The sequence below is a fragment of the Sturnira hondurensis genome, unplaced genomic scaffold, assembly GCF_014824575.4.
Source record: "Sturnira hondurensis isolate 20B ecotype Veracruz unplaced genomic scaffold, ASM1482457v3 Scaffold0003812, whole genome shotgun sequence".
NCBI lineage: Eukaryota > Metazoa > Chordata > Mammalia > Chiroptera > Phyllostomidae > Sturnira > Sturnira hondurensis.
This window is the reverse complement of record NW_028076443.1, coordinates 18,326-39,561: the sequence shown is the minus strand read 5'-3', so window position 1 is coordinate 39,561 and position 21,236 is coordinate 18,326. Positions and strand designations below refer to the sequence as shown.

The window sequence follows — 21,236 nt, the reverse complement described above, 5'->3', positions numbered from 1 at the left end:
TTGAGGTACTACAAATCACACCTACATGGGACACTGAACTTAATCTATAAATGTGTGTGTTCTGAATGCTCCACACATTACCCATTTTCCCATCTCTCTCTCTCTTCTTGGGGCCTCCCTACTCTCTGAGACATAACAGTATTGAAATTAGGTTGATAAACAACTCCACAATAGCTTCTAAGTGTTCAAGCAAAAGGAAGAAAGGCACATCTTTCTTGTTAAATCAAAAGCTAGAAATGATTAAGCTTACTGAGGAAGGCACATTGAAAACTGAGATAGGGGAGACTTCCAGTTAAGATGGTGGCATAGGTAAACATGGCTCACCTCGCACAGCCACATCAAAATTACAACTAAACTATTGTAACAATCATAGCCTGCATGTCTTTTTCCATATGAACAATTGTAATCCTGCTTTTCCCATTCTTGTTTGTTATTATAGATGCAACGTTTATCTAAGAAGGGAAACCTTCATTTTCTTTAAACACCATAACTTTGAGCACAGTTGGAAAGTCCCTTTTATATTCTTTAAGTGACTTTTACAAGACTCAAATCACCTGGGCTTTATAGTTCCTTGAAACTATCCTAAAAATGTATATGAATATTTTATATTGGTCTGTGTTTCCGTGTCTCTATTATCTTTAAAGCTCCTTGTGGAACATAAAATTTAATTCTCCCAGCTCCCCACTGCAACACAAACACTACTTCCACTATTTCTTTGGGTTTGTTGGCAATTAAATGTTTTTCTTAGATTTTTAAAAAATTGCTTCCTGTCCACATTCTAGACATGGGATGTATATTTTTCCTTATTTTTGTATATTTGATCTCTATTGAGATCTGTAGCAGAGTAGAGAGCCATACAAATTTATAGCTAGAAGGATCTGCAGTGATTACTTTACTAGCTCACTCATTTTACAGTGGTAAAATGTTGCAACCCAGAAAGATTCAGATTTAGATAGGTTTACACAACCAATTTGTGCATCTTGAATTAAGATTTCCTAACCCCTAAAGTACTTATCTTGTATATAGCTATGAGATTTGTTGACATGGACATTATAACTATGTTTAGGATTTTGCTTTACTTTTCTTTGCAACCTAGGGAAACATTATGGTACTCAATAGTGTTTTTAGACAACTCACATCTGCCGCACCATTTCCAGCTCCCTCTAATTCACATATGCATACATAATATAACAAGTGAAAGAAGCTTAACCACCAAGATAAGTGTGTTATTTATCTTTTGTTAAATATATTTTGTTGATCATGCCACTACAGTGGTCCCATTTGCCTCCCTTCATTCCCCTCCACCCTGCACACCCCCTCCCTCACCATTACCCCCTTTAGTTTATGTCCATGTGTCACAAGTTATTTGGATTCTATATTTCCCATACTATTCTTGCCCTCCCCCCTGTCTATTTTCTACCTACTGTCTATTCTACTTATTCTCCGTACTTTCTCCCTGCTTCTCCTCCTCCCACTCCCCTGTTGCTAACCCTCCATGTGATCTCCATTTCTATGGTTGTGCTCCTGATCTAGCTATCCTCTTAGTTTGCTTTTGTTTTAGGTGTGGCTGTTAATAACTGTGGGTTTGTTGTCCTTTCACTGTTCATATTTTTTATCTTCTTTTTCTTAGATAAGTTCCTTTAACATTTCACATAATAAGGGCTTGGTGATGATGAACTCCTTGAGTTTGACCTTATTTGAGAAGCACTTTATCTGCCCTTCCATTTTAAATGAAAGCTTTGCTAGATAGAGCAATCTTGGTTGTAGGTCTTTGGATTTCATGACTTGGAATACTTCTTTCCAGCCCCTTCTTGCCTGGAAGGTCTCTTTTGAGAAATCAGCTGACAGTCTGATGGGAACTCCTTTGTAGGTGACTGTCCCCTTATCTCTTGCTGCTTCTAGGATTCTCTCCTTCATTTTAATCTTGGCTAATGTAATTATGATGTGCCTTGGTGTGTTCCTTGTTGGGTCCAACTTCTTTGGGACTCTCTGAGCTTCCTGGATTTCCTGGAAGTCTATTTCCTTTGCCAGACTGGGGAGGTTCTCCTTTATTATTTGTTCAAATAAGTTTTCTACTCGTGGCTGTTCCTCTTCCCCTTCTGGTACCCCTATAATTCAGATGTTGGAACATTTAAAGATGTCCTGGAGGTTCCTAAACCTCTCCTCATTTTTTTTTGAATTCTTGTTTCTTTATTCTTTTCTGTTTGGTCATTTTTTCTTCCTTCCGGTCCACTCTCTTGATTTGAGTCCCAGTTTCCTTTCTATCACTATTGATTCCCTGTTCATTTTGCTTCGTTTCAATTAGTTTAGCCTTCATTGGTTCCTCTAATTTGTGACTAAAATCAACCAGTTCTGTGAGCATCCTGATCACCAGTGTTTTGAACTGTGCATCTGATAGGTTGGCTAGCTCTTTGTTGCTTAGAAGTATTGGCTCTGGGGCTTTGAGCTGTTCTTTTTGAGCCATAATGTTTTGGTCTGTTCACGCCTGTTATGTATGAGGGGCAGAGCCTTAGGTGTTCACCAGTGCAGGACGACCCAGAGGCTGGGTTATGACTCTGTATGTGGGGGCAGGGTCAGAGAGGGGCAATGGTGCTTGTTCCACACTCTCTTTTGGACCTCGGTCCCCTCTGCTGCTTCCCGTAAGCAAACCAGCCCCCTGGTGCCAACTCCTGGGTATGTGGGCCTGTGCACTCTCCAGGACCCTGTGGGTCTCTCCAACAAACTCTTTGTGAGCCTGGGAGCTTCTCCTGGCTCCTCGACCCTGAAAGTTTTTCCAATTGGTGCTTTTAGGCTTTAACTTCTGTCACTGGGGCCCTAGCCTGTATAGTCTGTCTCACTGCTCACTCCTCCACCTGGTTTATCTGAGTGTGAATGTGTGACCAAGGTCAGCCAGCCACCTTACGCCCTCACTGGGTCCACCCGTTGCCAGGTAATATTATCTTATTTCTACACCTGGGGTCTGCCAACTGCTTCCTGCATGCCTGGGTTGGTCTGGCCCCTTTTTCCTGTGCAACCCAGCTCTGCCAGCCGCTGACTCCATCCCTGTTACCAGTCTGGATGAATGGTTCATTGTTGTAGGACTTCCGTACAGTTCAATTTTCTGTGTTTTTGTTGCATTTTTGTTACTAAAACTTTGTTGTCTTTAAACTTGGTTGTGTGAGGAGGCACAGTGTTTCCACATACGCCTCCATCTTGGCTGGAAGTCCCTTATTTATCTTTTAACATGTACAACCACCTAATAAATAAGAAAATATTTTATTTCTAACATGATTTTGTTATGTATAAGTAAAATAGCCATGATCCATTTATCTCTGTATCTATGTATCTATGTATCTCTCTATCCATTTGCTTTCTACTGGCTTCTCACCATTGTAAAACAATTATAGTGTAACAATAATCAAATATTAACCTATATTTTGAAGGTCTAGTAATATTCATTTTACTGTATAAAAACTTTAGTTCTATTGTAATTCAAAATAGATTATATACCTTTCAGGAGAGAAATTATTGTTTTTAACTTCCATAAGTGAGTATCAGTTCATATTTCCTATAATAACAATAATAGCTATCATTGGGCATCCTACTAATTGCTTTACATGTTTTCACATAATTTTATCATACATAATAATTATTATTATTACCATTTCCATTTTATAGATAAAAATAGGTTTAAACATGTTAAATAAGTTGAAGTCAAAGAGAGTGAGAGGTATTGGATATAAACTTCATTCTTTTTGACTACCCAGCTAAAACTCTTAGGCACATCATATAGCCTGCTTCCACTGACCAGTCCTATTTTCAGATAAACTCACAAAAAGACTTTTTGACCAAATACATACCTGCTATATTATTTAAAATCTGCACAAATATATTTTTTATTTGGGGTGATGTTATATCTACAGAATTTTACTGTTAAATGGATTTACCTAGGTTAGTTTCTCAGAATAATTATTGTCCTTTAGAAAAGGTATAACAGGGGTAAATTGTGAAAGGGGAAATAATTGAGGGGTGGAGTAGGTTGAGATGAAGAGAAGGGGGCTGCTTAAAGTGATGAGGCCAGGTACATGAGGCTCTAATCAAAACATGGAATGAGGGAATTGGGTGATCTAAGGGATGCCTAAAGGTATCACCATTGCTCAAAAATTGCCCAGTAGTATCCTTGTTAGAACTATGCTTCTGTTGTCCCCAAATTGATATGTAGAGTCAATAGAATTCCAATCAAATTCCCAACATGTTTTGTTGTGGAACTTGAAAACTTATTCTAAAATTTACGTGAAAAAGAAAAAGACAAAAAAATGTGTTTCTGAAGAAGTGAAGACTTGTCCTACCAGATATGAAAAAATATTATAATGCTATAGGCATTAAAATAATGTGGTGTTAGCATTGGTATAGACATATAGACCAGTGGAAAAGAATAGTAATCCCAGAAATACTCATGAATATATGGAACTTGATATGTGGCAGAGGTGGCAATGCAGATCAGTGAGAAAAGGATGAACTATTTAATTGATGGAATTGGTATCTAACTGATGTAATTGATGATATAAATTATCTTTGGACAATTGATATTCTATTTTAAGAAAAATTTATTGAGATTTCCAATTTAATATACATGATATCAATTTCTGGTGAATCAATACTTAATATAAGCAAAACTTTAAATCTTTTAGAAGAAAATATAGCATGCTACCTTTATGACTTTGGGTTAAGAGATTATTTTTTTAGGGATTATTTTTCTAAGAGAAATGAAGGATAATACAATACAAGCAAAGATGGACACCTTTAGCTAAATTAAAACAACAAAATCTTTGTTTTATACAAGGACACAATGATAAGAGATGAAAAAATAAGCCACAGATTGGGAGAAAAAATTAACAAATATAGTAGACAAAGGATTAGAATCCAAATTATATAAAGTATTCCTAAAGATCCTGTAAGGCAAATAACACAAACAAAAATGGCAAAAGACATGAACAGGAATTTCACAGACAAAGATGACTGTGCAGTATAACACATTAAAACATGCTAACCCTAAAAATTCATTAGGATAATCAACTCTCACTTTGCAGCCACTAGATTAGACTATATTAAAAATTCTGACCAAAGTTAGCAAGAATGTGGAGGAATGGGAACTCTTATACCCAGCTGGTAGAAGTTCAAGGTGGTACAACAATTTTGAAGGATAAATTGGCAGTATTTAGTAAAAGAGAAGATTCATATATTCTATGACATGACAGTTACACAACCAGACATGAGGAGAGGGACAAGAATATTCACAGCTACCTTATTTTTAATAGAAAAATACTAAACAACCTAAATGTCCAACAATAGGATAAAGAATGAAGTGTGATGTACACAGTGGGGTAATACAGCAGTCAAACAAATCTTCAAAACTACATATGTTTAACTAAACCATATGAATTTCCCTATATTCTTTCTTTTTTGACTTACAAAATCAAAATGTCTTATGGTTCAAATTGATAAGGGATAAATTTCATACATTACTGACTGGAAAGGGAAGTTGTGTACATTTACATGTATTAAAAAAACTTTTGTATAAACTCCAAAAATGCAAAGCTAAATGGCATAGTGTTTAGGTTTACATATATATATAGTAAATTATAAAGAAAAACAAGACAAGGATAAACACAAAAGTCAGGATAGCAGTTACCACTGGAGGTTGGAAGGGTGATATGTTTAAGAAAGACCATGCAAGGGCTTTAAAAGACTGATAACATTTTATTTCTTAGGCTTAGTAGTGAGTACTTGCGTATTTATTATATTATATTTATTCATTTGTATATATAAAATATTTTATGCAAATGATAATTAAGAGAGTGTGTTTTAAAATATTTAATTATTTTCTCATAGGTTTGGAAAGATGCTGCCACTCAGATATTTTACTCCCTTTCAGTGGCTTGGGGTGGCTTAGTTGCTCTATCATCTTACAATAAGTTCAATAACAACTGCTACTCAGATGCCATTGTGGTTTGTTTAACAAACTGCCTCACAAGTGTGTTTGCTGGATTTGCTATTTTTTCTATATTGGGACACATGGCTCACATATCTGGACAGGAAGTTTCTCAAGTTGTAAAATCAGGTATGGAATTTATTATTATTATTAACTTTGTTTTTTAATCTTTACTGTATTTTTTAAAGATTTTATTTATTTATCTTTTAGAGGGGAAGGGAAGGAGAGAGGGAGAGAAATATCAATGTATGGTTGCTTCTCATGTCTCCCCTGCTGGGAACTGGCCCGCAACCCAGGCATGTGCCCTGACTGGGAATCGAACCGCGATTGTGTGGTTTGCAGGCCTGCGCTCAATCCACTGAGCTACACCAGCCAGGGCTAATCTTTATTGTATTTTTTCCATTACCATTTAGTCCCCTTATACCCAACTCTGCCCAGCATCACCACACTGTTGTCCATGTTTATAAGTCCTTTTCCCTTTTGCTCAATTCCTCCACCCCCTAACTACGCCCCCTCAGCTGTCATCCTGCTCTCTATGAGTATGACTGTACTTGCTAGTTTAGTTTTTTCATAAGATTCAACATGAGTGAAATCATATGGCACTTGAATTTCTCTGACTGGCTTATTTCACTTAGCATAATGTTTACCAGGTCCATCCATACTGCTGTAAACAGTAACACTTTCCTTTTTGTGCTTGAGTAGTATTCCATTGTAGAAAATGTCCCATAGTTGTGCTATCCACTCATCTACTGGTGGACACATGGGCAGGTTCCATATCTTGGTGATTGTAAATAACAGTGCAATGGACATAATGGTATTTATGTTCTTTCAAATTAGTGATTTGGATTCCTTCAGATATATTCCCAGAAGTGGGATCACTAGGTCAAAGGCCTGATCCATTTTTAATTTTTTGAGGTATCTTCATACTGCTTTCCATGGTGGTTGCACCAGTCTGCATTCCCACCAACAGGGCAAAAAGGTTCCCTTGTGTATATATGTATAAGTACATGTATATATGTGTACATATGTACACATATGTATGTGTGTGTATATTCCTCCATGTGCAATTATAGTATTGGTCTGAATCTTTAAAACACATTAACATCATAAAGATAGAAACCCAAGTGACTTTTTATATCTGGCTGTGTCCAGCTGGAATGTAGTCTGATTAATGAACTTCCTAACCTTAAAGACATTAGCTAGGGTCACTTAATTATGTCTACAGAGTATCAGGAAAATAATTCTAGGGTACTTTTAAGTGAGATTTTCTTATTAAATGTTTATTTATGGTTAGTGTCATTTGATGGAGAGACTGATGAATGAGAATAGAATGTTAGAACTAGAAGGGACCTTGGAGGTCATCCAGTGCCCAGCTCCTCATTGGGGTGGGGCAGGGGACGGATGCACAGAAATGTTAAGTCTTGCAGAAAATCAACTAATTAGGAAGTGAAAGCGCCTAAACTAGAAGCAAATTCTCCTGAGTCCTAAGTTGGTGACCTGGGAGAATGGAGAATTGAAATACTTTAAAGTAAATGTCACATAGTATAATTGAAAGTTTTAAAAACATCTCTAAAGATAACATACATCAAATAGAAAATAAGACTCAACTCTGATTTTGGGCACACATTTGAAGAGACGGTTAGACACTAACAAGTTCCATAAACATATCTTTTTTGATAGCATAATTCTTTTAGAATTTCTAGGGTACATAAGGTAACCGAATTTAGGTTTCCAGAGTTTAAGATAGTTGTTATTCTTCATCAAACTTAAAAAATAAAGTCAGTTAAACAAAATCACTGACATAGTTTAGATTTCCAATGTGACAAATGTACCATTCATAAAGTTAATCTCACTAGCTTCATGAGTGTCATGTGTTCACACTACCACATTGCACAACAACCACACCAAATATTTTTAAACTGAAAGTGAAACAGCTGCTAATGAATGTATATCATGAATTGGGTTGTGAAATTCAAATGAAATTTTTCTACTATGTAATTCTGAAAATATCCAATTATGTCAGTTTTCTTGGAAACTAATTTAAATTAAAATGCTATGCATTTTTCTCAGGTTTTGATTTGGCATTCATTGCTTATCCGGAAGCTCTAGCCCAACTCCCTGGTGGGCCATTTTGGTCCATATTATTTTTCTTCATGCTGTTGACTTTGGGTCTCGACTCTCAGTTTGCTTCCATTGGTAAGTAATGCTTCCAGTGTTAACCCATCCCTCTTATATTGTATTCATGTTTCCCCTACTTAAAAGCATTCTTCTCTTAACCCCCATTGCCCCTCCTAGGTTTTACTCTAAGAATAATCTTTCTAAAACTTCTTTATAGCCCTGGCTGGTGTGGCTAAGGTGGATGGAGCGCCGGCCTGTGGACCAAAAGGTTGCTGGTTCCATCCACAGTCAGGGCACATGCCTGGGTTGCAGGTCAGGTCCCCAGTTGGGTTACCATGTATTGGTGTTCCTCTCCCTCTCTCCATCCCTTCTCTCTAAAATTAAATTTAAAATCCTTTTTAAATTTTAAAACTTCTTCTTAAAAAATACAAAGTAGTCATGAACCAGACACCCAAAATGAGCAAACATTAATATTTTATCATATTTGCTTCTGACATTTTTGAAAAATAAACTGTTACAGATGAGTTTGAAGTATCTCATGCTTCTCTCCCTAGTACCATTCACATTTCTCCCTTCCTAGAAACAGACATGACCATGAATGATGCTATCGAGTCCATGTTTGTATACATGATATAATGTACTCATAAATACCATGAATGTTAAATGCTCCCATAAATGTGAAACTTCATTTCATACATACCATTCTGACAGTTGTTTTTTTTTTGTATTATCAACACACCTATGACTATGTGTTCATGCATAGAGATATAGATGTAGCTAACTCACGATGTGTTGCTGTGATGACAGGGGCATTTGGATCACTTCCAGCTTTGAACACTTGCACACACTGCTACACTGACTATTCTTTACATGGCTCTATGTACACAGAAGAATCGTCCTTAGGGTACACACTTAGAAATTCTGAACCTGTTTTTATTGTATTATCCTCTTACATAAAACATTTTACTTATTTTTATTGAAGCATTTTTTCATCCTCACCTGAGGATATTTGTTCATTGCTTTCAGAAAGAGAGAAAGGGAGGGGGAGAGAGAGAGACAGAGAGAGAGAGATCGATGTGAGAGATGTCGATTGACTGGTTGTCTTCTTGTACCTGTCCTGACCAGGGACAGAACCCGAAACACGGGTATGTGCCCTGACTGGGAATGGAACCTGCTGTTACCTTTCAGTCTATGGCCGGGGCTCCCAGCAACTGAGCCACACATGAAACGTTTTAATAGTTTACTGTTTATAGGATAAAGTCCAGCCTCCTCTGATCGATTTTCCAAGCCCTTAGATACATCAAACATGATTCTTAGTCCTTTCACTCGTACGTTTTTCTACTTTTAAGCCAGTGGCCATTTCATGAACACATTAATTTCTTAAACCTGGAAGGCCTTTCTGTCTTCATGTCATTTATTCAAATGTTCACCTTTTTGGAAAGCTGCACTGGATTTCTTCCTTTCCTATAACTCTTTCAAACTGCTTCAGCCCTCAGGGATCTGTTTCCTTGTAGTTGCTACCAATGAAAACCCTTATAAAGCAGACTAAAACTGACAAATCCAGTTGCCTTTGATTTTTATCAGAACTGACGAGTGGTGCCAGCCAAGAGAAAGGAGTCTGTGGCTCTCAAAAGCCAGGAGCAGGGCCCAGACTGTATTCTCAACATAGATTTGTAATTTCATTAACATAAGTTGAATTCTGTGATTAAACTTATTGGCAAACGAGTTGACATAAAACATGCTATTTTTCCCTTCTGAAGAAACGATCACAACAACAATTCAAGATTTATTTCCCAAAGTGATGAAGAAAATGAGGGCTCCTATAACTTTGGGTTGCTGCTTGGTTTTGTTCCTCCTGGGTCTCGTCTGTGTAACTCAGGTATACTATCATATTTTTCATAGACAAAATATTACTTGGAATAATTTTCTATATCTAAATGAGAAACTCTAAATTGGCATTCAATTATCATCTAAATGAGAAAACCAAGGTTTAAGAGGATGTTTCATGACAGGTCTAAGTCTGACTTGGACCAAGGTTTCCTGAGATTTAGTTCAGGCTGTTTCCCTCAATAGCACGATTTCGAGAGTAAGTATAGTTTGCAGAGGGGGAGGAGGCCCAACAATGAGCACTTTTCTCAACCACAGTAACATTATAGACTTTACACACACCCTCTATCTTGGATGCTACTATGGAATGCACAGACACTGCCTATCATTTTGATGACTAACTATCTGACTCGGCACAGAATAAAAGGTGCATCATTTTTGAGGTAATTAAATCCACATCTGTATTCATATTTGAAAGCAATCCTTTTCCCATTTTTGGCAGAGATGAATCCAAGGAGCATGTGTTAAAATCGAATTAATAAATTCAATTTGAATGTCGAATCAATCATAAAAATAATGACAAATTATACTTAGAAGTAATTGATTTTTTTTGAATTGTTTTATTGTTGTTCAATTACAGTTGTCTGTATTTTTCCCTGCCTGTCCCCCCAATGATTTTTTTCTGATAGGCTGGGATTTACTGGGTTAATCTGATTGACCACTTCTGTGCTGGATGGGGCATTTTGATTGCAGCTATACTGGAAATAATAGGAGTCATCTGGATTTATGGTAAGTTGTGACTATCGACTTATCTGTGCTTCTTGTTAAAATAATTTAGTGTGATCATTTCCACTATGTGCACTGTAATAGTAAACTACCACACAACTGAGCAAAATACATTATGAATACAATGTAGAGGTGTATGCTTTGTTCTGGTAGTATAGGGAAACATTCTGGCAGAAAATTTGGAGCCACAGTGATTAATGGAGAGAATACGAGCAAAGACTGAATGCACTGTTTGTCCATTGCTTTGTTAGGAGGGAACAGATTCATTGAAGATATAGAAATGATGATCGGAGCCAAAAGGTGGATATTCTGGCTCTGGTGGAGAGCTTGCTGGTTTGTCATTACGCCTCTTCTTTTGATTGTAAGTATTAATATGGTATGGATTTGGTGTCAATAACATACATTGAAACATTTCTAAGATAAACTTCAATGACTCACATTGGAGACAATAAGGCAAAGTAATGTCATAGATTAATGATTTTCAACTTCTGTTTATGACTGGTGCCTCTGAGTTGCCTAAATTAAATGTCTCTGCAGTATTAGTTTTGAGGCCATGGGTTTAAATATTTACTATTTGACCAAGTAAACAGGCCCCTATAGACTTAAATTTCCCACATGTATAAGAATTACCGGTGGGTAAATAAAAATGAATCACTCGTTTGCTCATTCCCTAAAAAATATGCCAGGTACAGAAAACACAAATATGTGCATGACCAGTACTCTGCCTTCATGGAATTCAGTCCAAATATACAGATGGCTAAGAACCAACACTCCTATTTTAATGCATATTTTCGTCTCTATAGGAGGTACTTACTATATGATATTACCAAAAGGAGCTCAGCTCTGTCAGTAGAGCCAACAGGTTATGCCAGTAAATTTAACACTCAGTACTCTTTAGGAGCTGAGGGAAAGCGCAGTTCGTCGTACTGGAGAGGCGTGACATACACACACGCTGTCTTCAGGTAACACTTCAGGGCAATACGTGGCTGCATGCCAACATAACACTGAATAGGATGGACAATTATTCTTGACTAAGGACAGTGGGGGTGTGTGACAGTGACAAAGCTTCACAGAGGATGTTTTGGTTCTTATTGCCTCCGTGATTCAACGGTTTGCCTAGAAAAGGCCATGAAAGAATTTGATCTAAAATTTGCTTCACATCTGAAGTACCAGGCTTATTTGTTTTTAGAGGAAAATAATTCTTTTAGCATTACAAGGTCAGTTTCAAGTTGTGAGCAGTTTCAGACTAACTGTGCTGAATTAAGATATTTGGATGCCCTACATTCTCGCTAAATCATTCTGACAGTGCTGGGAAGTATGATTTGCCCCTTCTGATGAGTCTCTGGAATAAATTAAGACCCTTATCAAATCAGAAGACCTTACTAGACTTTCAGCCAGCCAAACTTTCATTCATTACATAGGTTCAACAACTGAGTTTACTTTTAAATGCAAAGGTATTGAACATGACATGACACACACCGTCAGCCGTTTGAGTCCAGTTGCGTACATTGGGCTTCACTATCCCTCATTCTTCTCTTGTAGTTATGTAGGATTATGGCAATAGTAAAATGTATTTAAATGACTGTCAATAAATTAATGGAACTAAGCTATTTAATTTTGAAATTAAATTTGATTATTTTATAAAGACTCTGGCACTAAACACATTCTAAACTGAATTTACAGGAATTAGTACTAGGTGATGTTTGGTTTTGATCACTTCACTTTGTTTTACAAATATCTAAACATCTGATTAGCTTCAGGCTACAACATGCTTTTTAAGAAAATTTTAAGAACACTTGGCCTTAACATGGTTCAGCTTTAAGATTCAGATTTCGGTTTTACCCAAACCTACATTGAACTGGTTTTTTTCAAGAGGCTGGAAGGGAAGTGCCCTTTGGTGAATATGTGCATCCTACTGGAATGTGAGTGTGTGTGTGCTTGGATGTGCAGTAGGGATGCTATGTGCAGTGGGAAATGAGAGAAACAATTGCTAAGTGAGGAGCAAAAGCATGTTCACTAATGTGCACTTTACATTCTCATTGAATTATTTCATATGTGGGCTAGGTTATGGCATAGAATAAAACCATGCTACTGTAAGTTAAAGTTAATAACAAAATTTCAGGTTTTATTTTACTCTCCCTCAGCTAGATTTCATGGTATTTTATTGAAATACACGTTAGACAAGTATTAGTATCTTTTATAAATGGGTATACGGAGGTGCTCATTTTGGAAGAGTTTATTCAAAGCCAAATACATAATTGGTTCACTTGGTATTGTCGTCTTCTGGCTAGTTACCTGGTTGCCTCAGTTGCTCAAATGTGTTTTCATTCATTGTAATTGCTTTTGATGAATTATTTCTAAGGAATGGAATCAGACTGCTAGTAATCAGTGCAATTGAAATCACTAGTGCAATGAAGCCTGATCTGTACCATGGTCTTTGCATATGTTAACTTGCACAGGCAATTTTCATCTGGTCACTGGTGAAATTCGACAGACCCAATTACGCTAAAATTCCATATCCTGACTGGGGAGTGGCTCTAGGCTGGTGTATGATCATTTTCTGCATTATCTGGATTCCGATTATGGCTATCATAAAAATAATTCAAGCTAAAGGAAACATCTTTCAGGTAAGCACATTAAATCAGTGTTACTTGTTCGCCAGCCCAAGTCAAGTCCCTCCAGCACCATTATGCCCCCTTGCCCTCTCCGACCTTCCCCCACCCCCTCTCCTTCTGGTCATCACCATGCTCTTGTCTATGAGGGCTTTCCCATCCCTCCACCTTCTTCAACCTGCCCACCTAACCCCTCCCCTCTGACAGCTGTCCGTCTGTCTTCTCTAGCCTTCAGTCTGTTTCTATTTTGTTTTTTCATTTATAGACAGATGATGTATTACAGCAATGTACCTCTGAAACCTATATAATTTTATTAACCGATATCCCCCCATTAAATTCAATTTAAAATGAATATTATTTGTACTTCATATAAGTCACTAGGATCGAACCAAAGGTTAATTTGCCCATATGGTGGTGATATGAGATTATAACCATGAGATCAAACGAATCACTCTTTCCTCTGGGCTACTTTTACACCTGAGGTGAACCTTCACTGCTATGTGCATAACATTGTATTATCCTGTGCACAGATTTTTGTGTCTCCCTGGACTAGACTATAAGCTCCTTTAAGAAGAAGTCTCGTGTTGCTTATTGCTGTAGCCTCAGGCCCTGTTAGAGTGCTTAGCACATGACAGTTATTATATCTATCCGGGCACTGACTTGTTCTCGAAGATGATGCAATGCAGACAAGCTGTTAGTTTTCTATCTACAGTCTTCACTTTTAAAACATGGTCACACACACACACACACACACACACACATCCTGGTGTCTTTATAATGCATTTCCTAATAGCATGTGTAGACTGAAAAAGCCTGGTAAATGACCTTGAACGCAGACTAGATCCTAAGTCATCCCTCTTCCACGGAGGCCTAGGGGCATGGAGTTGGTTATCACATGTCACTAAGACAAAGGGCAATGGCAAGGTCAGCTCAGCAGTCAGATTTTAAATAAATCTAAGCCCATTCAAGAAGGGATGTGGATCAGTTGTTTCACCCTGGAGCTCCCTTTCTTTGGTTCTTAAAATTTCCCAGGTACGTGCTGCTTTAGAGTCTCACCTAACTGTCACCTGAGGGAGGGCAGGGCAAGGGAATTTAACATTCTAGCCCTGCCTGGTGTGGCTCAGGGGATTGAACACTGGCCTGCAAACCAACTGGTCACCAGTTTGATTCTCAGTCAGGGCACATGTCTGGGTTACTGGCCAGGTCCCCATTTGGGAGCGTGCAAGAGGCAACCGATCAATGTTTCTCTCTGCCCCTCCCTTCCCTCTCTCTAAAAATAAGTAAATTAAATAATTTTTAAAGAAATTTAACACTCTGAAATAAAAACATAGTTTTATGTTTATTTATTCCTAGACTTATTAAATGCTACTTATTTAATTAAGGGCTACTTAATAAATAAGTAGCCCTTAATTTCTAAGACAGCATCATTCCCATTTCAGCGCATTGTAAGCTGCTGCAGACCGGCTTCTAACTGGGGCCCATACTTGGAACGACACCGTGGGGAGAGATACAAAGACATGACAGATCCGAAGAAAGAGACCGACCACGAAATACCTACGATCAGTGGCGGTGGGAAACCAGAAACCAGAATAAGTTCTCATTTTTAAGAATGTGTGCCTGTGCAATGTGATTACTTTAGAACAGAGAAAATTTTATTTATTTGTATGTTAACTGAACAGAAATGTATATATTATGTTCATAATAACATAGTGACTATTTTTCCCATTTAAGCAGGAATGTAATATAAAAATGTGAATCTACTAATTTTTATCAATGTGCTTATTGTATTTCTTTTTAGATGATCTATCTGTATAACACACTATCTGCATTTCACAATAACACTTTTGTACATTTTACCATCAAGTTTTTCTAATAGAGTGAAGGTTGAAATTTGAGCGAATTATATAGAAAACAGTTATATTTTCTATCATACAAGTTTTCAAATATTACTTACTTATATTTTCTTGTTATATCCTCTTTCCTCCATAAAGCTGGAGAAAATAAATCAGTGTGTTTAAAAGAACGTGTTAAAATTGAAGGCCTCGGTCAATTAGAAATGTTGTATATATGTGGGAAAGACGGACTATGTATATAGCACGAGGACTGTAGTTTAATATTTGTGATCTAAAGGTCTAAAAACTTCATGTATTTGTGGTTCCCTTTTCTTTGTGAACTTAGTAGTTATGTTCTTTGTTTTCATATGTGGAAAAAGACAGAAAAATTAGGATCCTGTGGCCAGTAAGTGAGAAATCTAGCAAACGGAAACCAGAGACTTTGAATACTTCTCCATGTAACGTGTTTCCCAGGTTACATTTGGAAGGAACATCTGACCCGGCTCATATGCGCTTTCACAAAATTCCGAGTAATTCACTGCACTCTCTGAAATCTAGGGGTCTTTTCAAATAGACTACGGAACAAAATACCGAGGAAGAAATGACTTCAATCAAATTTAAAAACTTATATTGTAATACACAGTTAGTAAATCAAGTGGAATGATTTTGTCTTATTTGAAGATGTTACTAGTTACAGGTGAGAACTTATTTACATACCTATAGGGGATAAACTTGTTAAACTTGTCAAGAGTGAGAGAAACCAAATTAGGAAGTCCTATGCCCCCATTTCCCTACAGAAGATAATGAACACATTGTATCACTAATAGTTCTTTACACTGGTTACATATTCTTTTAAAAAAACCAGAAAACTGTACTGGAACAACAATTAAATAAATTTTTTAAAAAGAGAAAGAAAACTGGTTCAAGCATCACAGCCTAGAATGATGAACATGGCCAAAGTATGTAGGACACTTTTCAATTATTCTTAGTGTGTTTAATTTGGGCTTCAGAAACATAAGGAAGCAAAATTATGTGCAATATTTTTCTAGGTGTAGGTGTGCATCATTTTTCTAAGGAGAGTGTTTATAGTCTTTGTCACATATCACAGGGATCTGGGACTGAACAGTTTAAGAACCACACACACCACTGCTAGCGTTTGTTATTGGCAAGGAAGAAATGAGAAGAAGGATGTTAAAGGTTCACTTCTAATACATTTCATATTTCTTTTCCTCTTTTTTAGATTTAAGGTTAAGGAGTAAGAGATTAAGGTATTTCTTTAATTTATAGTAATAATTTGTTATGGGAGGAGCGAGCCTGAATGTAGGTAAACTGCTAGAGCTGTAATTGAACAATCTCAGCGAGGTAGGTACACATACATGAGATGAGCTCGTCTTCAATCTTTTGAGGATATCACGGGCTGGTGTGGCTCAGCAGATTAAATGCTGGCCTGCAAACCAAAGGGCCACAGGTTCGATTCCCAGTCAGAGCACATGCCTGGGTTGCAGGCCAGGTCCCCAGTAGGGGACACACGAGGGGCAAACACACACTGATGTTTCTCTCCCTCTCTTTCTCCTTCCCTTCTCCTCTCTAAAAATAAACAAATACAATCTTTCAAATATATTTTGAGGGTAGATCAAAGGCTGTTAGTGAACTTCAACAGATTAATTCCTCAATTACACTGGATTTTATAAAATATTACATGAAATAGATGGGTGACTACAGCTAAGAAATACTTTGTTTCTTGATTTTAATCCATATTTATCACAGACATTCTACCATTATATTTTCATGCTCTTTGGGGTGTGAATTTCTTACAAAGTAGTAAAATGCACGTAATTTTCTATAGGTGACTCTTGCAATGCAGGAAAGATTTAGATATGTTTCTAATGAAATGCTCTCAAATTGGCAGTGGGAGGGGTGATTAGGAAGAGATTCCCTTTAAGAGCTCACTAGGAGTGTGTGTATCCCCTCACAAAGGTGCGAGGCACAGACAGTCAGACCTCCACAGAGTGCCTTGTATGCTTCAGGGCACTCTCGGACAGCTCTTCCTGTATTATCACACACAGATTCCACAGTGGTAAGAAAGACTGTTCTGCAAATGGAAAGTGTCTTATCGAATCTCATTGACTTGAATGCAAACTAGTAGGCATCCAGTACTGTAGTATAAACTGCTAGAGAAAACCTTTTCTCACACTTGAGTAAAATTAAAATCACTACATGCCAGCTAGATTTTATTTCACTGTAGCTTATTTTCAAAAGCTTTTAAAAAAGATCTTATTTATTTGTCTTTAGAGGGGAAGGGAAGGAGAGGAGAGAAATACCAATGTATGGTTGCCTGTTGTGAGTCCCCTGCTGGGAACTGGCCTGCAACCCAGGCATGTGCCCTGACTGGGAATTGAACCGGGATCGTGTGGTTCCCAGGCCAGAGCTCAATCCACTGAGCTACACCAGCCAGGGCTATTTTCAAAAGCTTTTGAATGATTTTTTTCTCTACTGTGTTTTCATTCCTTCCCTGGTAAAATATATATTAGCAACATCTAATCCATTCTTTAACTGTGAGTATGCAAAGGAATCATGTCTGGGTTTTGCATCTTACGTGGTTTACCCTCCCCTTGTAAACGATAATTAATTGGGTATAAACACATATACTAGTCCAATGAATCCAGTCCAAGAGCGTTTAATGATTGTGTACGCTGTCAATACATTCTGTCAGCCTGCCCAGGGGGGTTACGATTCATTAGTGTGCCATTGAAACGCCTGGTGACTACCACATGTTCCCATTTGGCAATGTCGTATTCCACCACCCTGAGGTCTACCAGTACTAGTTTGTCGACAACCTGGGAGCGCGGGGAACTAATTAAGGTGTTCCGAGAGAGGCGGATGACCCTCACACCATTATCAACATCGCTGTTAGCTGACTCGGTCACAGAAGATGGTCTCACTAGTAGGACAGAAGTCGGGTTGGATGACATTTCGCCGGTGTGTCTCTGTAAGGAAAACAAATTACACACACGTAGTTTATTGCGGTTAGCAATTGACAAATACTACCAAATAACAACGTGCTTAGTCTTGTTTATGAAAATGAACTGACTGTCCTCCGTTAAGAACTGCAGATTAAAAATCTGTTGAATGACTACACTGATTTGGAAACGTGCTCTTCCCAACCAGACTGAGGGGAAAATGTATGAAGGTGGCCTTCTAATGCCACATGCCGTATTCTCGCCTGACATTTCTTGGGCAGTGCGATAGGTCTGTATTTGGGCCCTGTCTGACCCTTACCTAAAAGGACTTCATTTGCAAATTTAAATAGCACCAGGAATATCACGTTTACACCTGGATTGTTTGTGAATGCCCCTAAAGTGATCCTAAAGATGGGTGAAAAGGAAAACACAGAGGAGGAAGAAGCAAACTGAAACGTAGGGGCAGTGGAAGCCAGAGAAGAAGAGTGAGACGGTAGAGATTCTTTTTTACCAAAATCGAAAACATTGAATTCCCTGGGGTGACGGTGCTAAGTACAACTGTACAGGTCTCCAGCGTGCCACCCCACAACACACCATCTGCACACTGCACCGCACACCCACCACCTCCAGTCACGCTTCCCTCCCCCTAGCCCCTCCCCTCCCCCACCGCTCACCCCCTCGCCCCTCCCCCTCCCCGGCTGCTGCCTCCAGGGGCCACAACAGCGGCAGGCTGTGCTGTAGAGCAGGCACTTGAAGCCCAGCTTTCTGAGCGGGTGGGAAGCTGACCATGCCAATAGTGACTGGGGCCTTTTTACGACATATCACAGCTATGAATCACCGGCCAAGATGAGACGAGTCGGGGGGGGGGGGGTAAAGAATAAACATCGGGGGCTCTTGCGAGAGGAAAAGGGGGACGAGGTGCCCTCGCCTTACCCTAGTTTTCCCATCTTCCTAGTTCCTTGGACAACCTCCCGTGCGTATGTTCCCCTAGCTTCCTGTCTTTCCCATCTCTCCGGCACACTTTACCTGACAGTCATGTGGCCAGAAGACCAGCAGGAAGAAGAACACCACGGCCCCGAAGAAGACTAACGTGATGCACATGGCTGCTGTGGGGCCTCTTCTGCGTCTCTGCACTGGGCGGGCAGGGGCCGCCAGCCACCGCAGCTCCGGAGGTCCGAGCCAGCGGCCAGCGGGCTGAGCTTCTGGGCTGCCTGGTGCCACTGGGGGAGCCGCGGTGCCCTGGGTTACAGAGTGCAGGGCGGGTGACCTCACAATGGAGCAGAACGTGCAGCCCCGCGCCACAGTCTGAGGCTGCGGGCTCCCGTCTCCAGGAGACCAGGCGGCGGTGGGTGGAGAGGAGAGCCAGGGCCGGCCTGGTGAACCCGGGCTTCCCAGGGAGCCGGAACCGGCTGGAAGTACCGACTCCGACTGGGCTGGTCAAATGCAGCATTTAAAAATGCTCTTTCGGCCTTTCTTCCTTCTTTTTAAAGGTAACGTGGCATCTGCTGCAACTATTCCATTGTTCATTTCAAACACAAGTTCAGAATCAAGTTACAAACACATCGTAAAAAGTAGTCACATAAGACTTTCCCAGAAACCTTGATGCTCTGGTGCCCACATCCTTGTCACTGCACAGGTAAACAGTGATTCGAGGCACCTTTCCCCATGTAGTGCCCACAATATTTTGAACTACAGGAGTTTCCAATATACTGTCTCATTTTGGAAATGCAGGAACGGATTGAGGTGTCCCGTAAAGTCCTTTGAAACTAGAAGCAAAACCAGGACTCACATCCACAGGCTTTCAATCCAGAGATACCTGCCCCCCACCCCGCCCATTCTCTCACCTTCACCCCCAGGCCCCACCCTCACCTCCACTGCTGACTCTCGGGAGTCCCGAGGGTGTCATACTTTCCACACGAGGAATCCAACACTACACTTGGAAGAGAAGTGATAGAAACTAACAGATACAAGAAACACTGGACTAGATGAGTGACAAATTTCCAAGAAATTTAGATAAAGGTACAAGTTGACACTGGAGCCAAAAAAAAAAAAAAATAGCCAGGGTAATCTCAAGATGAGGGTCCAACTGCAGCTCCCTAACTGCTGGGGGAATTACTCTCATTTTCACATACCCGTGGCAGAGACCAATGGCGTGTACAAGCTTTTCATATCAAACGTCCTTCCCACCCTGGCTGGTGTAGCTCAGTGGATTGAGCGCGGGCCTGCGAACTGAGAGACCCCGGTTCGGTTCCCAGTGAGGGTACATGCTGGGGTTGCAGGCCAGTGCCCAGCGTGGGACACACAGAGGCAACCATACATTGATATTTCTCTCCCTCTCTCCTTCTCTTCCCCGCTAAAGACAAATGAATAAAGTCTTTTTAAAAAGCTTATTACCTAATTATGAATTCATAACTTAAAGGTTTACTTATTCACTAGGTATGTATTATACTCTCAAGGTAACGGGGGGCACCTTGGTGGATTCCTTTCGTTGTCGGTCTTTAAGTTGGCCGACCTTTCACTTGGTGTGAGGATGGACTAGCGACTTCCAAGCCTATTACATGATGGACTGGAAACCAGACGTCCCAAAGATTTTTGCATCCGGATTCATAAAGATATCGGTCTGGATTTTTCTTTTCTTCTTTTTCTCTTTGGCAACGCCTTTGGCTGCCTTTGGTCTCAGGGTAATGCTGGCTTCACAGAAAGCATGAGGAAGCCTTTCATCGTCTCCAAGTTTCGGAAGAGTTGAGGGCCGGTGTTAATCACTCTCTCAGTGTTTGGTAACATTCACCAGTGGTGCCGTCTGGCCCAGGACTTTCCTTGGTTGGAAGGTTTTTGCTATGGATTAAGTCTCCTCGCTAGTTATAGCTAGATTCAGAGTTTCTACTTCATCATGATTCAGTTTTTGTAGGTCATGTGTTTCTAGGGGTTTTTTATTTCCTCTAGGTTATCCGATTGTCAGGGCGTGATTGTTCATAGCACTTCCGTATAATCCATTTTCTTTCTGTAAAATCAATATTAATGCCCACCATTTCTTTTGCATTTTGTTGTTTGTGTCTTTTGTATTTTTCTTAGTCCAGCTCTTTATTGTTTTGTTCTCCTCTATTTCCTTTATTTCTGCTCTAATATTTAT

The 21,236-nt window shown here is 39.2% G+C and overlaps 1 protein-coding gene across 1 annotated transcript in view; it reads left to right on the top strand.

Moving 5' to 3' along the window:
* SLC6A14 (solute carrier family 6 member 14) overlaps positions 1 to 16,044 on the top strand; it is a 28,237-nt gene extending 12,193 nt beyond the window's left edge. The window contains exons 8-14 of the mRNA XM_037042952.1: positions 5,872 to 6,100; positions 8,042 to 8,167; positions 9,850 to 9,968; positions 10,606 to 10,705; positions 10,954 to 11,063; positions 13,162 to 13,329; positions 14,754 to 16,044. Coding sequence (XP_036898847.1) covers positions 5,872 to 6,100; positions 8,042 to 8,167; positions 9,850 to 9,968; positions 10,606 to 10,705; positions 10,954 to 11,063; positions 13,162 to 13,329; positions 14,754 to 14,921 — 1,020 coding nt within the window. The 3' untranslated portion in view covers positions 14,922 to 16,044. The remainder of the gene's footprint in view (positions 1 to 5,871; positions 6,101 to 8,041; positions 8,168 to 9,849; positions 9,969 to 10,605; positions 10,706 to 10,953; positions 11,064 to 13,161; positions 13,330 to 14,753) is intronic.
* The last annotated feature ends 5,192 nt before the right edge of the window (positions 16,045 to 21,236 follow it).